At 34.9% G+C, this 26,725-nt stretch overlaps 1 protein-coding gene across 8 annotated transcripts in view; it reads left to right on the top strand.

Annotated features, from left to right (window-relative positions):
* The window catches only part of LEPR (leptin receptor), a 132,448-nt gene extending 109,264 nt beyond the window's left edge, over positions 1 to 23,184 (top strand). For 6 of the 8 annotated variants that reach the window (XM_041770513.1, XM_041770511.1, XM_041770518.1 and 3 more), the window contains 9 exons: positions 356 to 504; positions 1,541 to 1,700; positions 1,818 to 1,900; positions 3,100 to 3,316; positions 3,893 to 4,075; positions 5,931 to 6,026; positions 7,863 to 7,968; positions 9,122 to 9,197; positions 22,316 to 23,184. In XM_041770513.1, coding sequence (XP_041626447.1) covers positions 356 to 504; positions 1,541 to 1,700; positions 1,818 to 1,900; positions 3,100 to 3,316; positions 3,893 to 4,075; positions 5,931 to 6,026; positions 7,863 to 7,968; positions 9,122 to 9,197; positions 22,316 to 23,143 — 1,898 coding nt within the window. In that variant the 3' untranslated portion in view covers positions 23,144 to 23,184. Of the gene's footprint in view, positions 1 to 355; positions 505 to 1,540; positions 1,701 to 1,817; positions 1,901 to 3,099; positions 3,317 to 3,892; positions 4,076 to 5,930; positions 6,027 to 7,862; positions 7,969 to 9,121; positions 9,198 to 12,506; positions 13,255 to 19,054; positions 21,331 to 22,315 lie in introns of those variants that run through there. The other 2 variants (XM_041770521.1, XM_041770520.1) reach the window with 2 other exon arrangements.
* The last annotated feature ends 3,541 nt before the right edge of the window (positions 23,185 to 26,725 follow it).

The raw sequence follows: 26,725 nt of genomic DNA, 5'->3' as shown, positions 1-26,725 counted from the left end.
GTCACATAAAATTATAGGAGATCAAGTGAGATAATGAATGAGAAAGCTTTGAGAAGGAGATATTGCTTTACAAATACTGAGTATAAGGGTACCTGAGTGGCTCAGTTGGTTAAGCATCTGCCTTCAGCTCAGGTTGTGATCCCAGGGTCCTGCTTCTCCCTCTCTCTCTACCTGCCACTCCCCCTGCTTGTGTGCACACACTCTCTCTGTCAAATAAATAAAATAAAATCTTTTAAAAAATAAGTAAGTAAATAAATAAATATTGAGTATCAAAGTTCTAACATCATAGTGACATTTTAAAGATATTGTCACTGTTTAAATTTCTGTTACATTATACTATTTTTAAAATTTCTAGTGAAACCACTGCCTCCATCCAGTGTGAAAGCAGAAATTACTGTAAAAATTGGATTATTGAAAATATCTTGGGAAAAGCCAGTCTTTCCAGAGAATAATCTTAAGTTCCAGATTCGCTACGGCTTAAATGGAAAAGAAGTACAGTGGAAGGTACCTTTTACCTAGAAATGTCTTTAGCTTGCCTCACTAAATGTTATTTCTTACAACTATTTTAATAACTGTATTGCACAGGATTTATTTTATTGACATAAAAGTACATCTTCCTGTATTCTGTAATCATTTTTGTTAAATAGATTGCTTTAGGGTCTAACTCTTCTAAGGAATGACATTTCCTGCAATCCATCATTTCCCAAAGTGCGTGTGACAGAACATTGATCCCATAAAGTATTCCTTGACAAAAGATTGCATGGCTGAATCAACTTAAGAAACCTGGCATCCCTAAGTGTTCCTAGTACAGAATCACATTATGTTACATATTAAAGATTCAGAGAGGTCCTGCATTAAAGAAGCATTTGTGAATTTATTTGTGACTTTTGTTTCATCCTGTGTTTCACAACTTCATTTTACTAAGGAACCCTTTTTCCTTTAACATCTAATAATATTCTTTAGTACATGCATGTTCAATGAGATACTTTTTTGGAAGAAGCTGCTTTAATCAAACAACCCAAATCACGTCCATAGTGGTAAGCGTGCTATGATGACTTGCCACATCAGTTTTTAGATGGCAGTCTGCAAAGATCCAGAAATATCAGGAACCCTAACTAAGTCATTAGGTAATAAAGATTTTAGCTGAAAGGAATGTGACAGCTTACCAGCTTATTGAGGAGACTAAATATCAGAGATACCACTATGTAACCACTAGGTTAAAATTACTGTGAGTTTTTGTGGCTAGAGGATTAGTGGACAGAGATTAGTAGCAGAGTTAAGAGTGACTGGAGAGTGAGGCTGCCTGTAGGCCAGTCCAGATCTTGTCTTGAGAAGGGAACAAGATGACTAAGACAATCCTTAACTTGAAGAAACTCATAATTCCAAGCCTACTACAAATATTTCTCAAGCCAGAAAACACAAAATCAGTTCTCTCTGAGTTTTGGCATAGTATTAAGGTTGTACGTAGAATGCAGTTCAGGACCTGTTAGCTACGTAGTTGATAGTAATGATTAGTCTAATGTTTGGCCTTACTTTACAGAGGTATGAGGTGTATGATGCAAAATCGAAATCTGCCAGTGTCCCGGTGCCAGAGCTGTGTGCAGTCTATGCTGTTCAGGTGCGCTGTAAGAGGCTGGATGGGCTGGGATATTGGAGTAATTGGAGTAGTCCAGCCTACACAGTCGTCATGGATATAAAAGGTCTGTAGAGATTCTGTAAATGTGTCTTAAAAATGCACAAGGGTGTGTTTCAAATATGACTAAAAAAAATTCCTTCTGAAAACATGTATACAACCTAGGCTGCTTGTCGTTTTGCAGTTCCTACCAGAGGACCTGAATTTTGGAGAATAATTGATGAAGATACCTCCCGAAAAGAGAGAAATGTTACTTTACTTTGGAAGGTATTCCTACTTTTTATATTATTCTTAAATTTAATTTTTATACTCATGAAAGATTTACTTTGTTGTTCGTAATCCTGTCATTTTTAGGCTCTGCAGCCCCATATTTTGTTTTCGTTGTGAGATATGGTTGCAGAGAGCTATGAGGAGGGGGCCCAGGCACAGAGGGAGGAAACTTCATTCTGTTCTCAGCTGAACATATTAGAGCTCGGTCAGCATTATTTTGTAAAAGTCACTTAGACTCTTCAGCCTCAGTTTCCTGATCTGTATAAATGTAGGGCTGGACTGGATTATGCTTACTCAAATCTTACTCCTCACCTACCCAGGGATAGGTGTTCCACACCCTGCAGGGATACACGTATGTGTGTTTGTATGTTTTTTTTTGTTATTATTTTTGACTTAGAAGAATCTTGGTGACAAAAAAATATATTGAGAGGAACTGTTCCAGTTTATTGTAGAGAGTCATTTTCTGTAGGTTTATAAGGGACTGAAAGCCCTTTAATCTTATTTGAAACAGGTGATGGTAATGTGGCAAGTGGGGCATATTGTTAATACTCTGTAGATTGGAAGAGCAGAATTGGACTAGGCATATATTTTAAACTGGAATCATCAGTGATCTGGTATGATTTTTTTAAACTATGGGACAGAAATTCTGGGGTGCGACCAATATACACGATTCTGATAGCTTCTGCTACTTGAATTAGCAACAGATTAGAAGAAAATAAATGATAAATATTACTGGGATTAACATAAATGATGATGAACATCTTTTCAGCTCTTTCTTGTTTACAGAACTAGAGTGTTATTCCTTGTTTGCTTTTTCGATGAGGAAACTCTTGACTCCTTGCTGTTCTCTCTTTTCTCTAAAATTAGTGTGAAACTTCTTGCCATGAAAGTGTCCTAATTGTATCCATACTTAATTATCTTTAAATGATTTGTTCTCTGAGACTTAAGGGAAAAAATTAAAAGGAAGAAAATAAATCTCCTGTGTTCCATACCCACCCAGATGCCTTTATTGCATCAGTGGTCAGAGAGGGATCCTATCCTACCTCACCATCCCATCCCTCAGCCTTGAACTAGACAAGGCTTGTCCTGGTCTGACCCTGCCTCCCAGTGGGGAATGTATAAGAAGAGTTCATGAGCTTGGTTGGTATAAAAAGCACTGGAGCCCTTAAACTAATCAATTTTTATGTTTACTACAGCCTCTGATGAAAAATGACTCATTGTGCAGTGTGAGAAAATATGTGGTAAAACATCATACTTCCCGCAATGGAACATGGTCAGAAGATGTGGGAAATCACACTAAATTCACTTTCCTGTGGACAGAGCAAGCACATTCTGTTACAGTTCTGGCTGTCAATTCAATTGGTGCTTCTTCTGTGAATTTTAATTTAACGTTCTCATGGCCTATGAGCAAAGGTAAGAAAGGATGCAGGGTAGTAAACCTATGCCCCTTTTAGTATTTAATCTTTACATAATCCTCCCATTCTAAATGATCTCCAAAAAACCTGCAATTCTCTGAATCTGAGAGACTCTTCTTTTCTGAAAAATAGCAATGCAGATTGTACCCTGATGATGTAATATGGTCCTTGAGTCTTCATGTGATAGAACCATGTTGAAATAGTATTATGATAAATGAGAATATTCTAGCAAATCTGATACTTAAACCTTTTAGATCAATGGAAAATGTATGTAAATCAATCTCTTTCCTTGTCTCTTTCTGTGTGTATATATATGTATAAATAAGTACATGTACATGTGTGGGTTATATTTATTACATATATGTAATAGTATTATATATTATATGGATATAAGTAATTGCTCAGACTTGAAAATTAACCTGTACTTCATTTAATACGAGTGGTGAACCTTCTTTCATTAATTTTGTTATATTTGATTAACTATTTCTCCAATAGGTTATATGCGCCTCAAATGTATTAGATTTTTTAAAATTAATTTTGAATTTAAAAACAAATTTCCTTCTTTTCCCCTCAGTAAATACCGTGCAGTCACTCAGTGCATATCCTTTAAACAGCACTTGTGTGCTTCTTTCCTGGACGCTAACACCCAGTGACTACTATCTGACGTATTTTATTACTGAGTGGAAAATTCTTAATGAAGACAGTGAAAGCAAATGGCTTAGGATCCCTCCATCTGTGAAAAAGTATTATATCCACGGTAAGTTTGCTGTGCTTTAATAAGTTTCTCTTACGGATTGGCATGAGAGTATTTATTAATTTAAATAAGATAGCCAGTTAACGAAAACTTCAAAAATATAGATCTGGTATAAAATATAGATGTGGTACCATCTTACAACATATAATTCTATCACTTTTTTTAAAAAAAGATTTATTTATTTATTTTTGAGAAACACACACACACACACACACACACACACACACACAGAGGCAGAGACACAGGCAGAGAGAGAAGCAGGCTCCATGCAGGGAGCCTGATGTGGGACTCGATCCCGGGTCTCCAGGATCACACCCTGGGCTGCAGGCGGTGCTAAACTGCTGTGCCACCGGGGCTGCCTCTATCACTTTATAATAAACATTCAATTCTGTTTCATTCGATCCTTTTTTAAAAAAAATTATATTTATTTATTCATGAGACACACACACACACAGAGAGAGAGAGAGAGAGAGAGAGAGAGAGGCAGGGAGGCTCCATGCAGGGAGCCCGACGTGGAACTTGATCCCAGGTCTCCAGGATCATGCCCTGAGCTGAAGGCTGTGCTAAACCACTAAGCCACCCGGGCTGCCCTCATTTGATCCTTTTAAAATATTTTACACAGTTGTAATCATATCATCTATCACTTTTCTTCTAATTTGTTCATTTGATATACCACAAACATATTTCTATTTTCTCCCCAATCCTTTTAACCATTATTTTTAATGATCATACAGCATTTTATTCCTAAGTCTATTTAAACCTTTTATTTGAGAACATTTTTGTTGCTTCCAGCTTTACTTTTTTTTTTCTAGGCTATTTTTTAATGGCTTTTTTTTTTTATCTACCACTAAATTGTTTTCCCAAATCTGTGTACCAACTTATAATGCCAATAACAGTGAGTGGGAATGCCAGGCTAAAGGTATACAAATGTAGGACTTAGTGATGTAGGCAGCATAAACTCCCCAAAGTAGACTGGTTGCCCCAGGAAGTGATTAAAATATGAAGTAAATGTGCACAATACAGTATCTCCAAGTCTGAGTAACATTTTAGTAGGGCACCTAACGATTGCTATGACCCTATTATACAATATCACTCCAGAGACTTTTACTTCTATTTCATTCCAAAGACCCTAGAATTTAGCATCAGGGCAAATAGAAATGATTGTTAGAGAACTAGATTCAGTTCATTACTACTGTTTTCCAGATGGTTAGTCTCTGTGCTTTTCTTTAAACCATGGAAATAAATAATTTAGGCTTCAAAGAGATTTATCCCTTGTAGAATATTTATATATTATTAACATTTGTAAAAATGATACATCACTGATTGATTCGTTTTGAACTTTGCTATACAGATGGTTGTCCCCCTGACAGGGGGACCCCTGGATAAGCAAGGGGACTCCTGGCCCCCACCTCCACTTCTTTGTATTTCATAAGACTCAGTCTCTTAGCTGCCTTGAATGGGGGAAAATAAGTAAGCTAAATGCTTATGAAAGGAGAATATTGCTAGCTTTGGGGATATGGGAAGGAAGGTAGGGCATATTGTCCTGGAAAGGGAAAATGGATGTAACATACACTGTGAGCTTGATCAAACTGGGTATCATTGGATCATGCCTTTGATAATTGGAATATCCTGTCTCTGGGTAATATTTTCAAAAATTATTTGAAAATTATTGTTATTAGTTGGAGAATTTGGATTGCTTAGGTTGTTTTTGAAACTCTTCATCATCAGTTTCAATCCATAAATAACTTATTTCTATGTTTGGAAAGATAGGAGAGTCACCTAAAATTTTTTTTATATAGGTTTCACATGTTAATATTAATTCAATAGGAATGACCCTTTAATATATTTTTCTCCTCAGATCATTTTATCCCCATTGAGAAGTATCAATTCAGTCTTTACCCAGTATTTATGGAAGGAGTAGGGAAACCGAAGACAATTAATAGTTTTACCCAAGGTAAGAATTTTCCTTTTGGTTTCTTTTTACACAGATGTGTAGTTTCTCACTCAATTAGCAGTTATATTACCATCTTATTTTCTTTTCAATGGAGTCATGGATGAGTCCAGAGTCTTACATAGATGTGCTAAGGAGTGACAGTAAGGGTATGGGTGGTAAAATTAAAATTTTCAGTCTCAAATTGGGTAAAAAATTAATGGAAACAAAATAAAGGAAAATGTACAGTAGTATAATAAAACATATCATGAAAGACTAATTAGAAAAATAGTAATTTTCTGTTGATATAAATGCATCTACTCCAAACAATATGTTTTGGGGTACATACTTAGGAGCCTTTACATTTTAATCAGTCTTTTAAAGGAAACATTTTTCCTCTAAAAATAAAACTGGAAAAATAGTCATAGAAGTAAATTCACTGTGCCCCTTAAATTCCTGATTCATCTTAATAGAATATCAACATTTTGATTTTGCGATTATTGCATAAATTATCTTCAAATCCAAGCAAACTAATAATGAAGTTTCAAGAGAGAAATATTTTGCCTGGTTTTAGAATTCAAATAATTATAAACATTCAAAAAAAATTATAAACATTGATTCATTTATTATTTGACACATACAGGCTGGGCACAACTGGGACTTGAATAGTAAATATCAGTCTTTGTCCTTACGGAACTTAACACCCAGTGCCCGAATGTGAGTGAGAGTAAATAAATCATGTATAATATAATGCAGAGTGGAAGAAGTGCCATGCTTGTTGTGATGAGCACTGGGTGTTGTATGTTATGTGATGATTCACTAAATTCTATTCCTCAAACCAACATTACACTACATGGTAACTAACTAGAATTTAAATAAAAACTTTAAAAAATTACTTGGGCTCAAAAAAACCCCAAAATCAATGAAAAATAAATAACATAAGAGTGGCAATTGGTAATAATTAATAAAAGGACTAATTTAATGATAATAAAAAATAAGTGCCGTGAAGTAAAATAAAGGTAAGATGAAAGGATAGAGTTAAAATGTGATTCTTTAGGGGCACTTGGGTAGCTCAGTGGTTGAGCATCTGCCTTTGGCTCAGGTCATGATCCAGGTGTCCTGGGATCAAGTCCCACATCAGGCTCCCTGAAGGTTTTTCCCTCAGCCTATGTCTCTGCCTCTGTCTGTGTGTCTCTCATGAATAAATGAATAAAATATTTTTTAAATAATGATAAAATGTGATGCTTTACTTAGGATGGCCAGAATTGGTCTTTTTCTCTGTGCAGGTGACATTTAAGTCAAGCCATGCAGGTACCAAAAGAGAATAACATTTTAGGCAAAGGGATATAGCAAGTACAAAGGTTCTGAAGAGTGAGCATTGCAGGTGGCTCAAGAAAAGCAAGATCAATGTGTGTGGAGCAAACAAGGTAGAGATTGGCAGGTGTTGAAGGTTCGCTTCTCTAGAAGCAGATCCTGAGACAGAGAGTCATCAGAACAACTTTAATTGGCACTTTGACTCATATAACCTAAACTGATCACATGGGATTAGCAAAAAAATATTTATTTATTTATTTATTTATTTATTTATTTATTTATTTATTTATTTATTTATTTATTATTTTTTAGCAAAAAATAATTTTAAAAAATGTTTTGCTAACTTAGAGTAAGCATAATTCTGCATAAAATAATGATTTTATTAATGTGATCATAACTATACTTTTATCTTTTCTTATTTTTATATCTTTAAAGGTAATACAGACTTATGGTGAAATCAGAAAAAGTCTGCTGTAATTTTTGATACAAAAAGATGTTATTATTCCCTCAAGCTTCTGAATCATGTTAATTGTATTTCTTTTTCAGATGATATTGAAAAACACCAGAATGATGCAGGTCTATATGTAATTTTGCTGATAATTATTTCCTCTTCAATCTTACTGCTTGGAACGTTGTTAATATCACACCAAAGGTATTGTACTTGGTGTAATGAATCTTTATGACAAAAGCTGTTGAGCATATTTAAACCTTGATTTAAAACCCAAATCAGAAACATTAAAGTATCCTAAATACATTTATGAGTTATTCAGTATACAATTAAGATGGCCTAAAAAGAAAAGACCTGTTTTCAGGAAACCACATTCTGTTTTGCTGGCACAACACAAATGTCATGGAAGAAATTCATTTTTTAAATGTAAATACGTTCAGGAAATAGTAAGCTTATAACAGGAAATCCTAGGGAGTATGTTCTCAGATATGGCAAAAATGGCTTTAGAGCTGTACTATTTGGGTTAAGGACTTTGAGGAGTGAAGATTAGCTCAAGTGGTCAGTTCATTTATGATTAGGAAGCACTCCAGTTTTTAAAAATCAGCAGTGTGTGGTTCCCCAGCCTGTCTGGTTTGGCAAATGGCCTTGAGTTTCTTCTGGTTGCAGGGTGCCATATCACCATGTGCCGAAAGACTTAGACCTATGAAATTATTTCACACGTGTTAAATCTCTGCAGAAACTTTTGTCTAATAGCAAAAAAAAAAAAGAAGGACGGGAGATTTTAGAATCTGAATATACCTTTTAGTCAAGTGCACTGATGGGGCTATATCAAGTAGAATTGTTTCTGAAACTCTTGATGCCCCCCCCCTTTTTTTTTGAGAGAGAGAGAGAGACAGAGAGAGAGAGACAGAATGCAGAGGGGAAAGCAGTGGAAGGAAAGGAGGAGAATCTTAAGCAGGCTCCTCACTGGGCCTGCTCCACATGGAGCCTGAGGCAGGGCTCAATTTCACTACTCTGAGGTCATGACCTGAGCTGAAATCAGGAGTCAGATGCTTAACCAGCTGAGCCATCCAAGTGCCCTGATGGCCACTTTTAATATATTATTTCTCCAGAAGAAATCCACACAAAGCCTTTAGCATTGTGCCTGGCACAGAGCTTTCAATAAATATTGGTTATTTTATTATTATAGAGATCATTAACTTTGATCTAGATATAATGTTGGTAGAAATCTTCATGGGACAGCATGTGAAAATGAATCATATTCTACTGAGAAATAGCTGATCTAGAGATTAATTTCTAGTTTATGCATTAACTGTGAATATTCTCAATATGAATGTTTTTTGTTTATCCTTCGTAGAATGAAAAAGCTGTTTTGGGAAGATGTTCCAAACCCCAAGAACTGCTCCTGGGCACAAGGACTTAATTTTCAGAAGGTCCCATTTTCAATTTTTTTAACCCCAAATATATAAGATTGCAATTTAGATGCTCTATGCCTTATATAGCATCAAACATTTTTAAGGTTTAAAATATTTTAAGAATAAGGTTTGAATCTTATATTATTCAATTCATTTAAATATGAGTTCTGTTCATTACGTATTTTCAAAAATAGCAGAATACAGGGATTTGAAATTAGAATGAAACAAAATTCAGTAGGTAGTTTTCCATATGAAAATTAAATATAAATATATATATATACACACACACATATAGACATCTGTGTCATAGTGTATAATAAATATTAGAATATTAAGGGTTCAATCTGATGGCAAACAGATATTTAGATATACTTTTTTGGTGTAAATCAATTGTCTTTAGGTAAAGGCTGGAATCAATATTTTTAATCCCTCTAATTAGTTTCATAATTATTTAAGTCAACGAAAAACTATATAAATAATACTGTCCTCAAACACTACAACCTGAAAAAATGCAATTATCCTATAAAAACTTACATTTAAGCACATAGTTTTTTTCAAGCTTAAGTACTTTATAAATTAGGCAGCTATAATAAAATTACTTGTCCAAACATCTTAGAATTTCTCAGAAAACTCTAGAGTTTAACCAATGTTTTATTAATTCTCATAATTTCCCCTGAAGCAAGGTTGGGTTTCCACCCATAAAATTGAGAAAATAGAATTCAGTTTTCATGTAAAAATATATCTACAATGTCTTAAATAGTAAGCATATGGAGGTTATTGAACAGTCTCAATGATTACATCTTTATCCTTAGTTATTGTTAAAAGTCTTTAGTGGCTTCCTTTTAGCTACAAGTTAAAGTACAGTCCCTTTAAGCTAGTACTCAGTGACTTCTCTCTACAACTTGTTACCAACCTACATATTCTATATCTTCTGTGCCTGGGCCTTGGTCATGCCTTTGTGTCTCCTTTACCTCCACAGACCACCCCTCCTCCACATTGGTGAAAACCTCTTTTTCCCCAAACCTTCCTTTAACAAAAGTAGTTCAGAAGAATTTCTCCCCTTCTAATTTCCAGAGCATTTTACTGTTTAATTTATTGTGAAAGCGCTCTGAGTTCCTAGGGTATGTTTTACCCCTTACAAATATATGTTGAACTCTTGCTACATGGGAAGTATTAAAGTAGAGATTCATTAAAGCATTGCTGGTAATTAAGAGTGCCCATTCATATATGTGCAATTCACTGAGATACAGTATACTCTTATATGCATTAAGATTTTTGCTTCAATCCCCAGTATCTTAGCTTCCTTTCCTGTAAAATGAGGTTTAATGGAACTTACTTCATAAGGTTGTTTTGAAGATTAAAGAAGATGATACTTGTAGCATGGTAAAGTCTCAGTAACTATAGTTATCATTATTTTACATATTTAGATTTTTAAAATTATTATTCTTTCAGTTACATGGTGGGATAAAGATCATTATTTCCATTTTATAGAAGAAAAAATTGAAGCTTATAGTGGTTAGGTATCTTGTTTTAGAACCAGGCTTGGCTTGCCCATTTGTGTGACTATGGGGCCTGTTTCACTAGTCATTCTTCTCCAGAGCAGTGACTTTCAATTTTTTTTTTTTAAATTTGACCATGACCTACAGTAAGAAATACATTTTACCTTGCAGTCTAGTCCATGCATAGATATCAGTATGCCAAACTGAAATGATTTTGTTATATGCAGTGGTCTGTTTTCAAAATTCTGTTTTCTTTTAAAAAAATACTGGTTGCAACTACTGATGTCATATACTACTGGCCTATGACTTGCAGTGAGAAAAACACTGCTCTATAGCTTATCAATAAACAAATAAGCAAATTTGTGATATTGTAGATATAATAGTACAAACAATTGTAATCTTTCAGCAGAAATGATAAGGTCTTATCCTTAGACCAGGCAGCACAAGATGATCATTCTCTTTATAGAAACTTGAGTTTGTTTTGAGGCCACTCAGTCCCATACTGTAAACCTCTCAGCTATGCCCTTATGCACTTTAAGCTGTGGAATCTTCCTTTCATTAAACAGAACTCATGATTTTTTTCAATTAGTAAAATATTTGTTCCTTCCCTGTCTCTTCCATTATGGATTCATACAGTAACATTTAATGTAGCTATAGTGATATTTAAGCCATATGTATTCATTCATTCAATAAGCACATAGTATTTATATGTAAGTCTAGGATGTTGCTAGGATCTTGGGAAACAAATTTTTCAGAGATTCTCCTTACTATCTGGGAAATAAGATGGTAAGGTTATAGAGGAGTGGTTGAGTGGAAAGCACAATAGAAGAACTTGTATTCTTTACCATCTCCAGAATAGTTTATTCATTTTAAAATTAATTCATTAGTTCATTTCACTCATTCATTCACAGGCTATTTATTGAATACCTATCCTCTCCTAATCACTATATTATACCTTCAGGTTTTACTGATTAGGAAAACTGAAACTCCTGGAGTGGACAGTCTAGTGTGGAAATAAGCATTAATCAATGATAATGGAAATAATAATGTATATATGATATATATAACATACTAATACTTATATATTACATATTGTGAAAAGAAAAGGATCCAGTGTGCTGAGCTTATTGTGTGGGATGGATGGGGATGAGAGGTAAAGATAGGAAAGCTAGGCTCTGAAAGATGAGTAGTCATTGACTAGTTTTTGTGGTGGAGAGGTAGAGCCCAGACAAAGCCACCTTCAAATACAAAGCCCTGAGGTAGGAAGGATTGTAGCACATTCACAAACTGAAAATAGGGAGATTAAAGGAGGAGACTATTTGTCTTAAATATGAATAGTTCTTTCTTTTAATATGAGCAATTTTTTGGTAAAAAACTATATATGTAAATAAAAATTTTATTTTTATATTTTTAAAGATTTTATTTATTTATCTGAGAGAACAAGAGAGAGAGAGGGAGAGAGAGAGAAAACACAAGCAGGGGGAGTGGCAGGCTGAAGGAGAGGGAGAAGCAGACTTCCCACTGAGCAGGGAGCACAACTTGAAGCTTGATCCCATGACCCTGGGGTCATGACGTGAGCCAAAGGCAGACACTTAACTGACTGAGCCACCCAGGTACCCCTGTCAATAAAGATTTTTTTTATTTTTTTATTTTTTATTTATTTATTTTTTTAATAAAAATTTTTAAATGTCACTATACGAGTATATCTGAATGCAGGGAATAACCATCTTACTGTCCCTTTAAGAGAAGCTCAAATTCTGTCTCTTCAGTGAAGCTCTGAAATCTCCCCTATGTACCACCATGAAAATAGTTTCTAAATGTTTACCAGGGCAGGGAAACAATCAGGCTCACCTCAGCATATGAAGTTTGAACCTGCACCAAGTGATCTTACCCCTTTCTGGAAGATGACCGGCGCAAAGGAACCCCTTGGTGGATAGAGGTTGAGTCAGTGAACGTTTGTAGACTATGTGCTACCCTGCTGTCTCACACACGCACTCTGAAGATGAGCACAATGTTGCAGCAGATCATCTGACAGATATTATTCACAAGGAGAATGAAATATCACTCAATTTTTCCATGTTCTAGTAAACTGAAGAAACGCGAAGAATTTTTGAGATACTGTGGGTGTGAATATATCCTTATTTGTAAGATTGATTTATTTCCCTCTGAAAATGTTTGACTTTATAATCTGACAAGATATTATTTGAGCATAACTAGTCTTCAAGATGCTTAGTGTATTTCTAGGGCTTAACAGGTACACAGATAACATAGGCATAATTCAGTTTTGGAATATAATATGAATATTTGAAAAGTGAACGGGAATATGATTTCCAAGATTTTTATTAATGATAAAAATCTGACCTTTTAAAATTCAATAACAAAAAAATCTCTTCTACTTTAATCTTCTAAATAACTAAAAATATACTTTTTTAAGGAAAAATAATATAGTGTAACTCTTGCTGTATTTCTAATGAGGTTAAGGCAAATTTACTATTGGCTCTTTGCTTTCATATTCATTTATTTTATTTAACTCTCTCGTGGCCTAATAGTCTTATATGTTCTGATGACCAAACTGAGTCTCAGAGTGGTTCAGTAGCTTCTCTTGATCATCTAGTCTCTAGTTGTAAAAACCTGGGTTAAACCCAACTGCATCAGACTCAAACTGCTGCCCTTACCATCAGTTCCATATTAACAGTGTATTGTGTAATGTAACTAATGCCACTAAACTGTACACTTAAAAGCAGTTGAAATGCTAAATTTTATGTTATGTATGTTTTTGAAAAATTTAACAAATGAGTAAAAATCGGAATAGACATTTCTGCAAGGAAGAGATATATAAATGGCCGAAAAGCACTAATGAATATATGCTCAACATCATTAGCTCTTAGGGGAATACAAGCCAAAACCACAAGATACCACTTTACACTAGCTAGGATGGCTATAATAAAAAAGACAGTAAGTATTGGTGAAATGGAGAAATCAGAACTCGTACTCTTCCCGTGCGAATGTAAAACGATGCAGCCTTTTGGGAAAATGGTCTTTAATTATTCTTTAGTAGTTAAACAGAATTACTGTATGACCCAATAATTCCATTGCTAGGAATATATCCATATATCCAACAGAAATGAAATCATGCAGACATTTATACATGAATGTTCATAGCAGCATTGTTCATAATACCCAAAATGTGGAAACAAGCCAAATGACTACCGAATTATGAGTGGATAAGCAAAAGGTGATAAATCCAATTTTAAAACAAAAGGAAACAACAAATACAAAAAAACCTACTGCATATTGCAAAGCAAGTGGACTGTGACAGCCATTGCTCTTAAAAACATTTATAGTATTTTCAGAGGAGATAATTTTTTACATGATTTCTTTAATTTGTTCTCCAAATTCAGATTATTTTTAAACATTGGGGTTTTTAAAAAAATATTGTATTTATTTGAGAGAAAGAGCACAGAAGGAGAGGGAGAAGCAGACTCCCTGCTGAACAGAGAGCCCGATGCAGGGCTCAATCCCAGGACCCTGGGATCATGACTTGAGCTGAAGGCAGATGCTTAACCAACCGAACCACCCACAGGCACCCCTGAGCATTAGTTTTCATGAAACTAACCTATACTTAAAATTCCTTAGACATCCAACTTCATATCTAAAAAGGTCCCTAAAATTAATCTTTTCCACTTAGCTTGCAATTTTCATTCCCTTTGGCTTATAATTAATTTAAATCCATATTTGCCTCATATTTTTTTAAATAAAAATTATAAAGTTTGTCCTGCTTGTTACTCTCAGTAGTTTCAGTGCCTCCTTCCCTTCATAGGGGCACCCACTTCCAAGAATATAGTATGTATTTGTCTAGGTTGTGCTTTTATACTTTCCCACACCTGCATAGATGCAACTATGACCAATGGACAATAACACTTTGGGTTATTATTACTGTTCATGACATCCATATCATTCAAAAGTTATTTTTGTTCTCAGCATTGTTTTTTGAGATCTTTCCATGTTGATACAGTTAACATAGTTTTCCTATGTGTACTAGCCCATGATATTCCATCCTATAAATATATCACAATTAATATGTCTATTCCCCTACTGATGGATATTTAAGCTGTTTAAAAGCTTTTTTCTGTTTATTATAAATAATGCTGTAGGAAACATGATTGTTTATGTCTGTTGTCTGGGGATATTATTTTTTAAAAAATTTTCGTATTACCATATGAACAATGTGCATGGTTTACTGGTGAAATAGTATAGAAGAATATTTATGCAAAATACAGTGTCCTCCTCTCCTCCTACCTACCCTTAGTCTTGCTCTCCAAATGCTGTTACTTTAAACTGGTTTTCTTTTAATTTTTCTGGCAGATCACCTTTGTATTTCTAACAATAATATGCTATGGGCAGCCCCGGTGGCCCAGCGGTTTAGTACCACCTTCAGCCCGGGGTGTCATCCTGGAGACCAGGGATCGAGTCCCACATTGGGCTCCCTGCACGGAGCCTGCTTCTCCCTCTGCCTTTCATTCTGTCATGAATAAATAAATAAAATCTTAAAAAATATTATGCTTCTACTACTATGAAATATAGTTATTATGTATTAATTTCTGGCTATAATGAAGGTTTAATCATATATATATATGATATATATATCATATATATATATATATATACTTTTCCTGCCCTTCTCCTTCCCCCATGCCCCTACCACATATTGTTTTGTCACTTTTATCAATTTTTTCAGTAATTACTCTGCAACCTCAGAAAAATCTTATATTCCAGTTATTTCCATCAAATAGAGAATACTTCTTGGAGCTCTCCTTTCTCCCCCTTTCTTAAAATAAAATCCATTTCTCCCTCCACTTCCCAATCTCTGTAAGTATAATTCTACGCTTTAAGACAGGATCAATAGTATGCTTTGTGTTATAATCATTTAAAAAATAGAAAGTCAATAAGCTGCATTTACACTGCTATGAATATATAAATACTGTTGTTTGTAGAGCAAGTAATATATTTGATGACAATATTGGGAATACTAATGTCACAGGAGAATGTATTTTTTAAAGATATTAGAAATATTTCACCTGTTGGTCAAAATTGTGCCAAATTTTAGGTTGGCTTCATTTTTAGTTTCTGTGGGTTGTTGTTGCTAGTTTTTCTAGGATTTCTTTTTTTTTTAAGATTTTTTTAATTTCTGTGTGCTACTATTATATAAGTTTCTTCACTGGATACTTTTCTAAAATTGCTACAAGCCATCAGTCACTATTTTTCCTGAACAGATTTCGAGTGACTGCTGCTTCCTAAATTCCTTCTCTTTCTCTTTCTTGATGAACTACATCCTTAAGTAACCTCCTAAGAAATGTTATGTGTCAGGTCAGAGTCTCTTCATGCCCGAGATTCTCTTTATTGTGCCTTCATTGATTGATAGTTTGGTGGAGTGTCAATTTCTAGGTTGGACAAGTCTTTTCCAAGTGAACTTTGAAATGATTCCTTGCCTTATCATCTAGCACCCAGTATTGCTTCCAAGAAGTCAGATGCCATTCTGATTTTTACTCCTCACTGGTTAATTGCAGTTTTCTTGCATTTAAAGTAGTCTCTCCATTTTTGATATTATAAAATTTCAAGGATGGGTCTGGGATGTTCTTTTTCATTTAACTTGGTCACCATTTGAAGACACTTTCGATTCCATGATTCTGGTCATATCTAAGAAATTGTGTTATTTCTTTACTAATTTCTTCTCTTCCTGTTTCTTTTGTTCTCTCTTTTTAGAATCTGTTAGATGTTGAACCCTCAGCATAGATCTATTTTTCTTATCTCTTTAATATGTTCTGTTTTGGCTTTTGTTTTACATTTGAGACCTTGCTGTATCCTATTCTTTTAGTGCTTCTGTTGAGCTTTTATTTACTATTATGTTTGTAAATTTGCAAGTTTTTTTCAGGGTATTTTATTCTGATTTTATGCATACAATATTTTCTTAAATCCTTTAGAAATACTAATTAAAGGATCATTGTTTTTAAAAAAAATCCTCTTTTTTTCCCTATTCTCTGAATTTCCTTTCTTCTAGGATCATGTTTTCTTCTTGTTTATCCTTGTTTTTCTTTTTTTAATCTCAGACTTTCCCCCAAATATCTAGTAATTCTTTGTTTTCCTTTAATGTTTAGAATGAAATAATAGGCGAGCTGAATAGGTGAATAGGTGAGCTTGGGAGCCCAATGCATCTAGGTAGGGATTATTGCTTGGGTGGTTAGATAGGGCTCTGGCTAGATGAGGGAAGATGTATTCACAGGCACTAACACCCCATAGCTGCTTAGTAACCCCATGGATAGCTCCTTAGTTGATTTTGAAAACAAAACCTTAGTTTGGGTGTGAAAGGTAGTTCTAATGTGAAGGCTTTTCCATGTACAGGAGAGAACTAGAAGAGCCCCATCCCACATAGTTCATGGTTTTCAGCCTTAGGTCTCATATCTCCCTCTGTTTTTACCTACTGTTTCTTCACTCACCATCTCTACTGTATTAAACTGGGCAAACAGACTTTCTCTTCAGCCACAGCCCACTCTGGAGATACTTTGGTCTATAGCTTCCTTTGCTAATCCACTTTGGTCTACACTCTTCCAGTTGTTTTCTGTCTCTTAGAAATGAGTTCAAAATCTTATTCCCTCTTGCTTTTTCAGATTATCTTCTGTGTTGTGGGTGTGTATTTGTTATTTGTGTACTTTAATTCTAAATAGAGTATCTACAAAGATGAGAGAGCAACGTGTTCAACCTGCCATCTTGAACCAGAATACCCCTGTACACCATTTATCTTGATAATTTAAAAATCAGAATTGTAAAAAAAATAAAAATAAAGATAGAAATCAGAATCTTAAATAAAGGCTGAATTCTTGTTTTAGGAAAACGTATTGTAGTGATGCAATAGACTTGCTTTTCTTTTAAGTCAAATTTCACAGTGTTTATAACAGTGTACCCAATTTGCTTTTTTTTTTTTACTTTTTTATTTAGCATTTTTGCCTCATCTGTTATTTTCTGCCTCTAAATCTAAGTCATCTGTATTTTTTTTTTTTTTGGATGTCTACCCCTCCCTTTTGTTGTCTGCATCGATGTCCGTTTTCACAAGAATGTACTCCAGTTAATAATGTACCTTAGGAGTTTGAAAGCTAAAACCAAATGGATTTTTGACTTGTGATTCAAAGACTGTCTAAGATTCCTTAGTCTGCTCTATGCCTCCAAAGAAGCTCAACAACCTGCAGGTTCTCAGAACCCTAGTCTCACAGATCTGAGGCAGAATATCCCTGAAATTGCTTGAATGGTCTCATAGAAGTGGGTAAAGCTGGTGCAGTTTTGAGTTGGAAGCTCTATTTAGAAGTGTGCATTATTGGGCTTAAAAGAGTATATCTCATTCCCCTAAAATATAACTTCAGTTTTGTTTATTTTCATGTTCCTAATATTTATGATATTCCCACGGGTTAGAAATAACTAGAAGAGAGTATGTATTAGTTAACTGAAAACTATCACAGCAAGTAGAAAAAGCACAACAAAGAACATGTTTTCCTGCCAGTTTGCATTTAGGATATCTTTTAATCCTTCCATTGTTTTTTTTTTTTTTTAAATTTTTATTTATTTATGATAGTCACAGAGAGAGAGAGGCAGAGACATAGGCAGAGGGAGAAGCAGGCTCCATGCACCGGGAGCCCGACCTGGGATTCGATCCGGGGTCTCCAGGATCGCGTCCTGGACCAAAGGCAGGCGCTAAACCGCTGCGCCACCCAGGCTTCCCTCCTTCCATTGTTTTATAGAAAGATTGTTGGACTAGGAAAAATTAAAGAACTAAGTCAGGGTCCTCACTCTGGTCTAATTAGCCCTGTAACCTTAAGCCCTAGCTGCTTTGTTGTAAAAAAGGGAGGCACATGGAACAGATGGCTTCTTAGATTTTTCTAGATTAGAAAAATCATGATAGTGATCTGACTTCACTATTTCACTATTTCAGCTCTTCTTTTTCTTCATTTAAAAATTTTTGTTTTTACTGCTCTACCCTTTTACTCTTTCTTGTTCCAAGCTCTCTATTACTACTGTTGCTCCCCCACTTCCTCCTTTTTATTTTTCCTGCTTTTTTTTCCGCCTCCTTATTCTGTAGTCTTTCCTTGTCTAGGGTCACCAAGACTGTTCCTAGAGTGTAATGTTAAGGCATGCGTTATGAAAATAGAAGAGGCAACCTCAGTTCAAAATTTTACTCTTTCCTAAATAGATGTATTACTGTCGTGTAACAGAAGAATTTATAGTCCAGAAACCATGCCTGACAGAAAATGTTTTTGAAATCTTTTATCTTTTGCTTTTAGAGTGATTTTTTATTTTGCTTTCTTATTTTGTTTTATTTTATCTAAACAGAGAATGGACATTCTTTGAAGTCTAATCATGATTACTACAGATGAATCCAATGTACCAACTTCCCAACATTCTGTAGAGTATTAGAAGATTTTTACACTTTGAAGAAGGGGAGACAAATCTAAAAAACATTTGAACTACTGAGAACTAAAATATGGTGGATGATGTTGATTTAGAATTTAAAAGGGTGAAAAATGTGGGGTCAAGAGATAGGTCTGAGTCCAAGTCAGTTTGAATGTATGATTACTTTTCAGGTTTCCTAAAGTTTAAAAAGTAATATTCATGGTGTCTGGCTTTTGATTTATCATTTGTGTGGTCATGCCACAGTAAAAACTATGCCTATTGTTCTTACCATATATCTATCTATTCCATATCATCAGGTATGTAGTGGACAATGCTGTACCTAAAACTGTAGTTCTGACACATAACTTTGCCAACACAATGAATCTGATCACAAGATACAGTGAAACTATTTAGTTTATATTTTTATGTACAAAATTTCTCATTTTATATTCTTTTATAGACACCTGTGCTTATAAACGGACCCATTTGGGTATTTTTTTTCTTTTGTTTTGTCTTGTTTTTTTACTGTCTTGTAGTTTTTATGTCTGTCTACCCTTGGTCAATCCAGGAATTCCTATCTTCAGTAGTCTTGCAAATGGCTTAGGCACCAGCTTCTATTTCAGTTCAAGGAAAGCCAGAAGTTAGGGTTTGTGCTGGTCACAGGCCAGTGGAAGTTACAGTTCATATCACGATGACCTGACATATCCAGGTCATATTGACCAGATCAGAAAATGCATCAATCTCCAATTCAGCCTCTTTGTGAAATTCTTGCCTAAATTTAATTTCTTTACACTGAACCACCCAAAGCTTCTGGCAGGCAGAGAAGTACACAGCGATGCAGGATGGGAGCTTTTTATAAATAGTTCGTGGCAAGCACAGGATATTTCTTCCTGAAAAAGGACCCTTGCTATCTCTATAATATTAGCATACTAAGTGTGTTATGTTGCTCACATTCATAATAAACCAAAGCATCTGTTTAGTGAACCTAAAGAATATTCAAATTTAGGCTATATATAGATCACTTGCTTTCAGATTTCACTCATAGTTTTGTCTATAAAAACAACACTAAAAATGAGGAAGAATGTGTCCTTTTTTCCCCTTCATTGACTTTTAATAGATATCATTGGAATATAAAATCTAAGTGTGAGATTATGAAAGGTTATTCTTTAATTCCTACCAGCTGAATATGTGCTTAATATGTTCCCAGGCTGTTCTAAAATCTTGAAAAAGTAGATGCATATAATGATTAAAGTGATTTTTAAAAAATAAACATATTTTTAACAAAGGTTTCTGACCCACTGATAAAATATACTTCAATAATATATGGGTATGTAATTTTTTGTTAATTATTAGTGAAATCTTCCATCTGAATGCATTTGAAGACATGTAAATTACTCAGTATCAATAATTAGTTGTAAAGCTTTAGAGCACGAAAGATGCCAAAGATATCATCTGAAGAGCATATGTGAGTTTGACTGTGTGCTATTGGCTATTTGTGAGTATTTTTTGTTTTCATATTGATAGCATGTAATTCCTTTATTTGGTGATCTTAATTTCTAAGTTCATTTAAATTTTAAGAAATTCAAGACATATAGTAGCAAGTTTAAGAAAAGGCAAAATAAGCAAGTAAATATTTGAAGGAAATCATAAATCTAGTGATAGATTTCTGTTAGAAAAAAAAAGGCATAGAAAATTTTCATATATTATGTTCACAGAATAACAGAAAAGGTTCTGTTAACATGATATTTGTCATTATCCAGTATTTTAATATCCATATAAGTCTGTTCAATTTTTATTATATTTAGTGTTTGATATATTTATTCTTTTATAGTTATAATCACCAATGTGTTTCATTTGAGAGTTTAAAACTGCTAACGAAGTATGTTTTTATATGGAATATATTTGTCATTATGAAGAATAGTTGGGTACATTGTTATTTCAGGCAATAAATTTGAATTCATTCTAGTAGTTTAAAAATTGTACTATTCAGAAGTTCAATCATATGTATGTTTTATGAACTGAACACATTTTCAGTAGTACTTCATTTAGTTGTGTTAAATTTTCAGTGTGATGTGCCTGGTATTTTTTATTTTGCATTTATCTTTTCAATATGTTACATTGTATGAGTTGAGCTTTTTGCACATAGGTCCTTGATTTGTAGCTGCATGGCAGGGCTTTTTGTTGTGATGTAACCAGCATTCTTATAAAAGATACGATGTGCATTTGTCTTGCGTCTTTGTCTTCATTCCACATGTTCCATAGTATGTGTTTTTATATGAAGTTATTTAAAAGGAATAGTAATTTAACAGTCTGTGATCGTGTCTCATACCAGCCTTGTTTTCAACAAATTGGTATTAGTTCTTATTTTCTGATAGTCTTAAACAGATTTTTCAGTATGGTGTAAGGCAGGTAAGTCTTAACAGTCACAAATAGTCTACCCTTATATCATATGTCATGGGGCAGTTATTTTCACTGTCATCAGACTAGTTGGTTTGCTGATTTCATTTTATTTTGGTTTCTTTTTTAAAATTTGAGGTTTAAATTTTCAGTTTTTGGGAATCTAATTCACTGTAAAATATTAGGAATTCTTCAGAAAACAGCCCTTTTTAATTACAATCACCAATCTCTATTGAGAGCTAAGCACTTTCAGACCTTCTCTAATTTATTCCTCACCACAATGCCAGGAAGTAAATATTGAACACATTTTAACAGATGAAGAGACAAAAAGGCAAAGAGGTTAATGTACTTGTCCAGGGTCATAGAAGGACTCAAACCAAAGTCTGTCTCATCCCACTTTTATTTTTTTTAAAGATTTTATTTATTAATGAGAGAGACAGTGAGAGAGAGAGAGAGAGAGGCAAAGACACAGGCAGAGGGAGAAGCAGGCTCCATGCAGGGAGCCTGACGGTGGGACTCGATCCTGGGACTCCAGGATCATGCCCTGGGCTGAAGGCAGGCTTTAACTAAAGCACTGAGCCACCCAGGGGTCCCTCATCCCACTTTTAACACTATCTTCCACTGCCTCTCACCTATGATTTTTGACATATCCGTTTTCAGTCCAAAAAACCCAGTTAATTTGTGGTTGACTTATGTCCTTTAGTAGTAACCTTTCACACTTTCGCTTCTGCATTGATGTCATAGTGAAGCAAAAAAGAAATAATAATAATACAATTGAGCATTAAAATGTGTCTTTTCTTTTAGCCAGAAACATTTGAGCATCTTTTTATCAAGCATACAGAATCAGTGATATTTGGTCCTCTTCTTTTGGAACCTGAAACCATTTCAGAAGATATCAGTGTTGACACATCATGGAAGAATAAAGATGAGATGGTGCCAACAACTATGGTCTCTCTGCTTTTGACAACTCCGGATCTTGAAAAGGGTTCTATTTGTATCCGTGATCAGCACAACAGTGCTAACTTCTCTGAGCTGGAGAGCACCGTGGTAACCCGTGAGGATGAGAGCAGGAGGCAGCCCTCTGTTAGATATGCCACCCTCCTCACCAGCTCTAAATCAAGTGAAATTGAGGAAGAGCAAGGGCTTATAAACAGCTCAGTCAGCAAATGCTTCTCTAGCAAAAATTCTCTACCAAAGGGTTCTTTTTCTAACAGCTCATGGGAGATAGAAACTCAGGCATTTTTTATATTATCAGATCAGCATCCCAATATAATTTTGCCACACCTTCCATTCTCAGAAGGATTGGATGACCTTTTGAAACTTGAGGGAAATTTTCCTGAAGAAAATAATGGTGAAAGGTCTGTCTATTATTTAGGGGTCACCTCAATCAAAAAAAGAGAGAGTGGTGTGTTTTTGACTGACGAGTCCCAAGTGTTGTGTCCGTTCCCAGCCCACTGTTTATTCACTGACATCAGAATCCTCCAGGATAGTTGCTCACACCTTGTAGAAAATAACTTCAATTTAGGAACTTCTGGTCAGAAGACTTTTGTACCTTATATGCCTCAATTTCAGATTTGTTCCACTCAGACTCAGAAGATAATGGAAACCAAAATGTGTGACCTAACTGTCTAATCCATTCAAGAAGCATCTCAGATTTCTGTTACAATGAATCAGATGAAGTGTAATATATTTCACTATGGTTGTGGATATGGGAGAGAGAGAGAAAGAAAACTATCAGTCAAAACTGAAAATGACTGTCCCCAAATCAATTATCTCTGTCCTCGCTTGGTAAGATAGACAAAAGAATGTGAGAAAGCCTTCAAGATCCTGGCAATATAGACTGACTCTTCTAATGATTCCATTAACAAGCTACAGTGGGAAGGTCTCCAATGGCTTGTTTCTAGCTAGAAATAAGCCCAACAGATATCCTCTTTTGTGAACATGAGACCTATATAGAAAGAGCTGATCTTTTCAGATGTACCTAAGTTTGAAAGACTTCAAACTGATACTTGTGAGATGGAACTTGCTTCAAGGGTGTGGTTGTTTTACCTTGAGTTGTCTTTGTTCTCCAGTGATTTGCACGTGCACACACACACACACACACACACAGGTTTATGCCTAAGAGGCATCCTCATACATTTTTAAAGTATGTGATGTATTTGTATTTTGTGCTACTTGTCTGTATGGTTTTAAGATTTTGCAATTTAACAAACTTGTCTTGAGCACTTACTCTGTGGTAGGCACTCCACGACAGTTGCAGATAAGTAGAAGATTTAGCTCTGTCTGGCCTAGGGGGATAGACTTCTGAAGCTGACAAGTAAGCCAATCTTTATGTATCAAAGCTAAGATATGTATCACTGAGTGAAACTACCTATTAGAATGGCAATACCCACAACCAATATTTTGATGACAACAAAAGTACTTTTGAAGACATAATATCTGTCTTAACTTTTCTCTGTAAAAGATGTTGCAATGGTCACTTTCTGATACAGTTAGATTGCCAAATGTTACTGTATATCAGTCTGGAATCATTGTCTTCCCTGATTCCTACTTGCTTATACATTATTTTTTCCCTCACTTACTGAGCACTCTCTCTCATATAACCAACCACTGTATTAAATCTTTCCATACTTTAACTCAATTATTAAAATAATTGTATGAGACATGTATTCCTGTAACATCCCTTTTAAAGATTAGAAGATTAAGTCATTTTCCCAAGGTCACAGAGTTAGTGGGTGATGGAACCAGAATTCAGATTTAAACCCAGATCTTTTAATGCTAGTGATTATGCTTGAAGCCTATTCCTTTACATTGCCATTCATTAAAAATGATTTGTAATCAAATAAGATTTATTAAGTGGAAATATAATGCTGGATGAAAATTAAGTGAGAATTACACAGATGTTGTTTTTGTCCTTAAAGACTAGAATATTTATTGTCAGTTTCAGTTTCTGGTATGGCAAGAAAACTCAAAGGCAGCTTATTGAGTAACAAACTAAATTAAGAAACTGACAGAGATGTTGAATGGCAATAATTAAGAATTTCAGGAACAGTATGATCAAAACAAATACTTCAGTCCTCAAAAATATGCCTGTTGGGTTGCTAAACATCACCAGTTTCATACTTAGACTGAGAGGATCCTACTGATTTTACTGTTACCCTAAATAAAATCCTGCACTCCATTTCTATTCTAGTTGTAGCCACATGAAATGCTCAGTTCTAGACAATGACAAAGATCTCAGGCCCCAACCACCAGGTATTTTTGCACACCTCATGATCATTTGCCAATTAGAGATCAATAAAACTGTTTGATATCGTAAGCATTGTTGAGCTATCTCAGGATCTCACATACTCAGCTGATGACTCTCACCAGAGAAAGGTAGAGGGCTTACATCAATTCACTGAATAATTGGTGTGGTATGAAAGCCTTACTTCTCTACAAAGATAAATCAAGAGAATATTTTTTTTCCCCACTGATGTATTAAGTGGTTTACAGATCCAGAAACAGAAAGAAATTATTGCATGTATTGAAGTTCTGGTAAAATTGACCATTATTTTTAATGCTGCTCAGAGAATACATTTAATTGAGAGTAGAGTAGGGTATAGGAGAGACAGAAAAATTACATCTTGCTCCACACTGCACATATTTAGAGATTAAACACTAAGCATGTCCACTGAGACATAGCATTCTCCTGCAGTTTGGGATTCATAACTGTAGGTAAGATAAACTGCTAGATGTTCCAGTCACCATGGTACATGTATGCTGTAGTGAATTCAGAAGTCTCAGGACCACTGTAGTGCTATAGATCTGTGTTAAAGGAATTTAGTAACAGCACATTAACTTGAGATCATTAATATCATCCTGGTGCAACTTCGGTCCCTAAAAACAAGTGAAAACATCACAATTATTGATATGCCAAGAAAATTTCTTTCATAGAGAGGGCTCAAGTGGTACAGTTTGGCCCACTGGCATATGTAGATTTAGTTCTTATCTATGGCCAGTATGTTAGGGCTCTGATTTTCACTTTTGAAAGTTTGATTCACTGTTTATATTACTATAGAATTTATATATTTCAGGATGGTCAGGTATCCTCCATTTCTTCCCAAAGATTCCTTAAAAAAAAAAGGGGGGGAGAGAAGAGCTGAAACATGGGTTTGGACTTTTACACTTAGGATAAATATGGAATTTTGAGTATTTCGTATAAGGCCTTGAATTGTAATGCAAATTACTAGTCAGCCTCTCTAAATCTGAACTTAATGAAAAGAAACTCAGAAGTTACCAATTTGAGCTATGACCTCAAGTTTCACCAGACTGCCTGAAGACAAATCATTTGTCAGTGTTAATGAGATTATATGTTTCTTAGGTTAGACTCCCAGGAACAAAGACAAAGAAAACAAATCAAGGTATGCTTATCAGTAACAGCAGGGGCCTCCTGTGGGAGCTGTTTGTTCCCATTTGGAGATGAGCTACATATGAACAAGAGGAGTAGGAACAGATCTTTTATTTTTAAACCTAGTCTCAAGTAGTAAGAAGACTTGGATGAAATTTGCAAACCAGCGGGTAATCCTGGACCTAGAATCAGGTTTGATGCTGCTGAGCATGAACTGCTACCTTCTCTCATCCCTTTCCAATAAAGCCAACTCCCTTTTTCCAAATACCAAACATATGGTCACATTCCCTTAGGAATATTCATCCCGACTACCCAAAAGCTGAGAGAAGATAAACTTCCTCCACAAACTGATACCAGATTCCAATGCTACTTTGGTTGGCACAGGATCCAGGCTAGGCCATAAGAGCTGTGCCTGCAGGCTCCTGTGGAGTTGGACAACATGCTAAATAGATCAGGACATGCAGCAACCATATGTCCCATAGACATGGATGGAAAAAGACCTCTTCCCCAATTCTTTCCTGTAGTTTTTAAAAGAAATTTGTTCCCCTTTTCATTTTTTAAGGGTCATCTTGATAGTTATGGAATTTTCTAAACTATTTATTATTGAGAAAACACATCCTCAGATTTAAAACACAAAATTAAAATTGTCCACTCTACTATATGAAAAGCTGCATTTGAGAAAAAGAAAATGTAAACAGTTACCCACCCACCCCCATGTGAAGAAACATTTACAACAGGAAACTAGATAAGTTACTACTTTTACTTTTTCTTGAACAACTAATTGAAAACAGGCACTCCTGCACATAATCACAGTGTAGAGGGAG

The sequence above is a fragment of the Vulpes lagopus genome, chromosome 10 (assembly GCF_018345385.1).
Source record: "Vulpes lagopus strain Blue_001 chromosome 10, ASM1834538v1, whole genome shotgun sequence".
In the NCBI taxonomy this organism is placed as follows: domain Eukaryota; kingdom Metazoa; phylum Chordata; class Mammalia; order Carnivora; family Canidae; genus Vulpes; species Vulpes lagopus.
The sequence above is the reverse complement of the archived record's forward strand: the minus strand, read 5'-3'. Positions and strand labels throughout refer to the sequence as shown.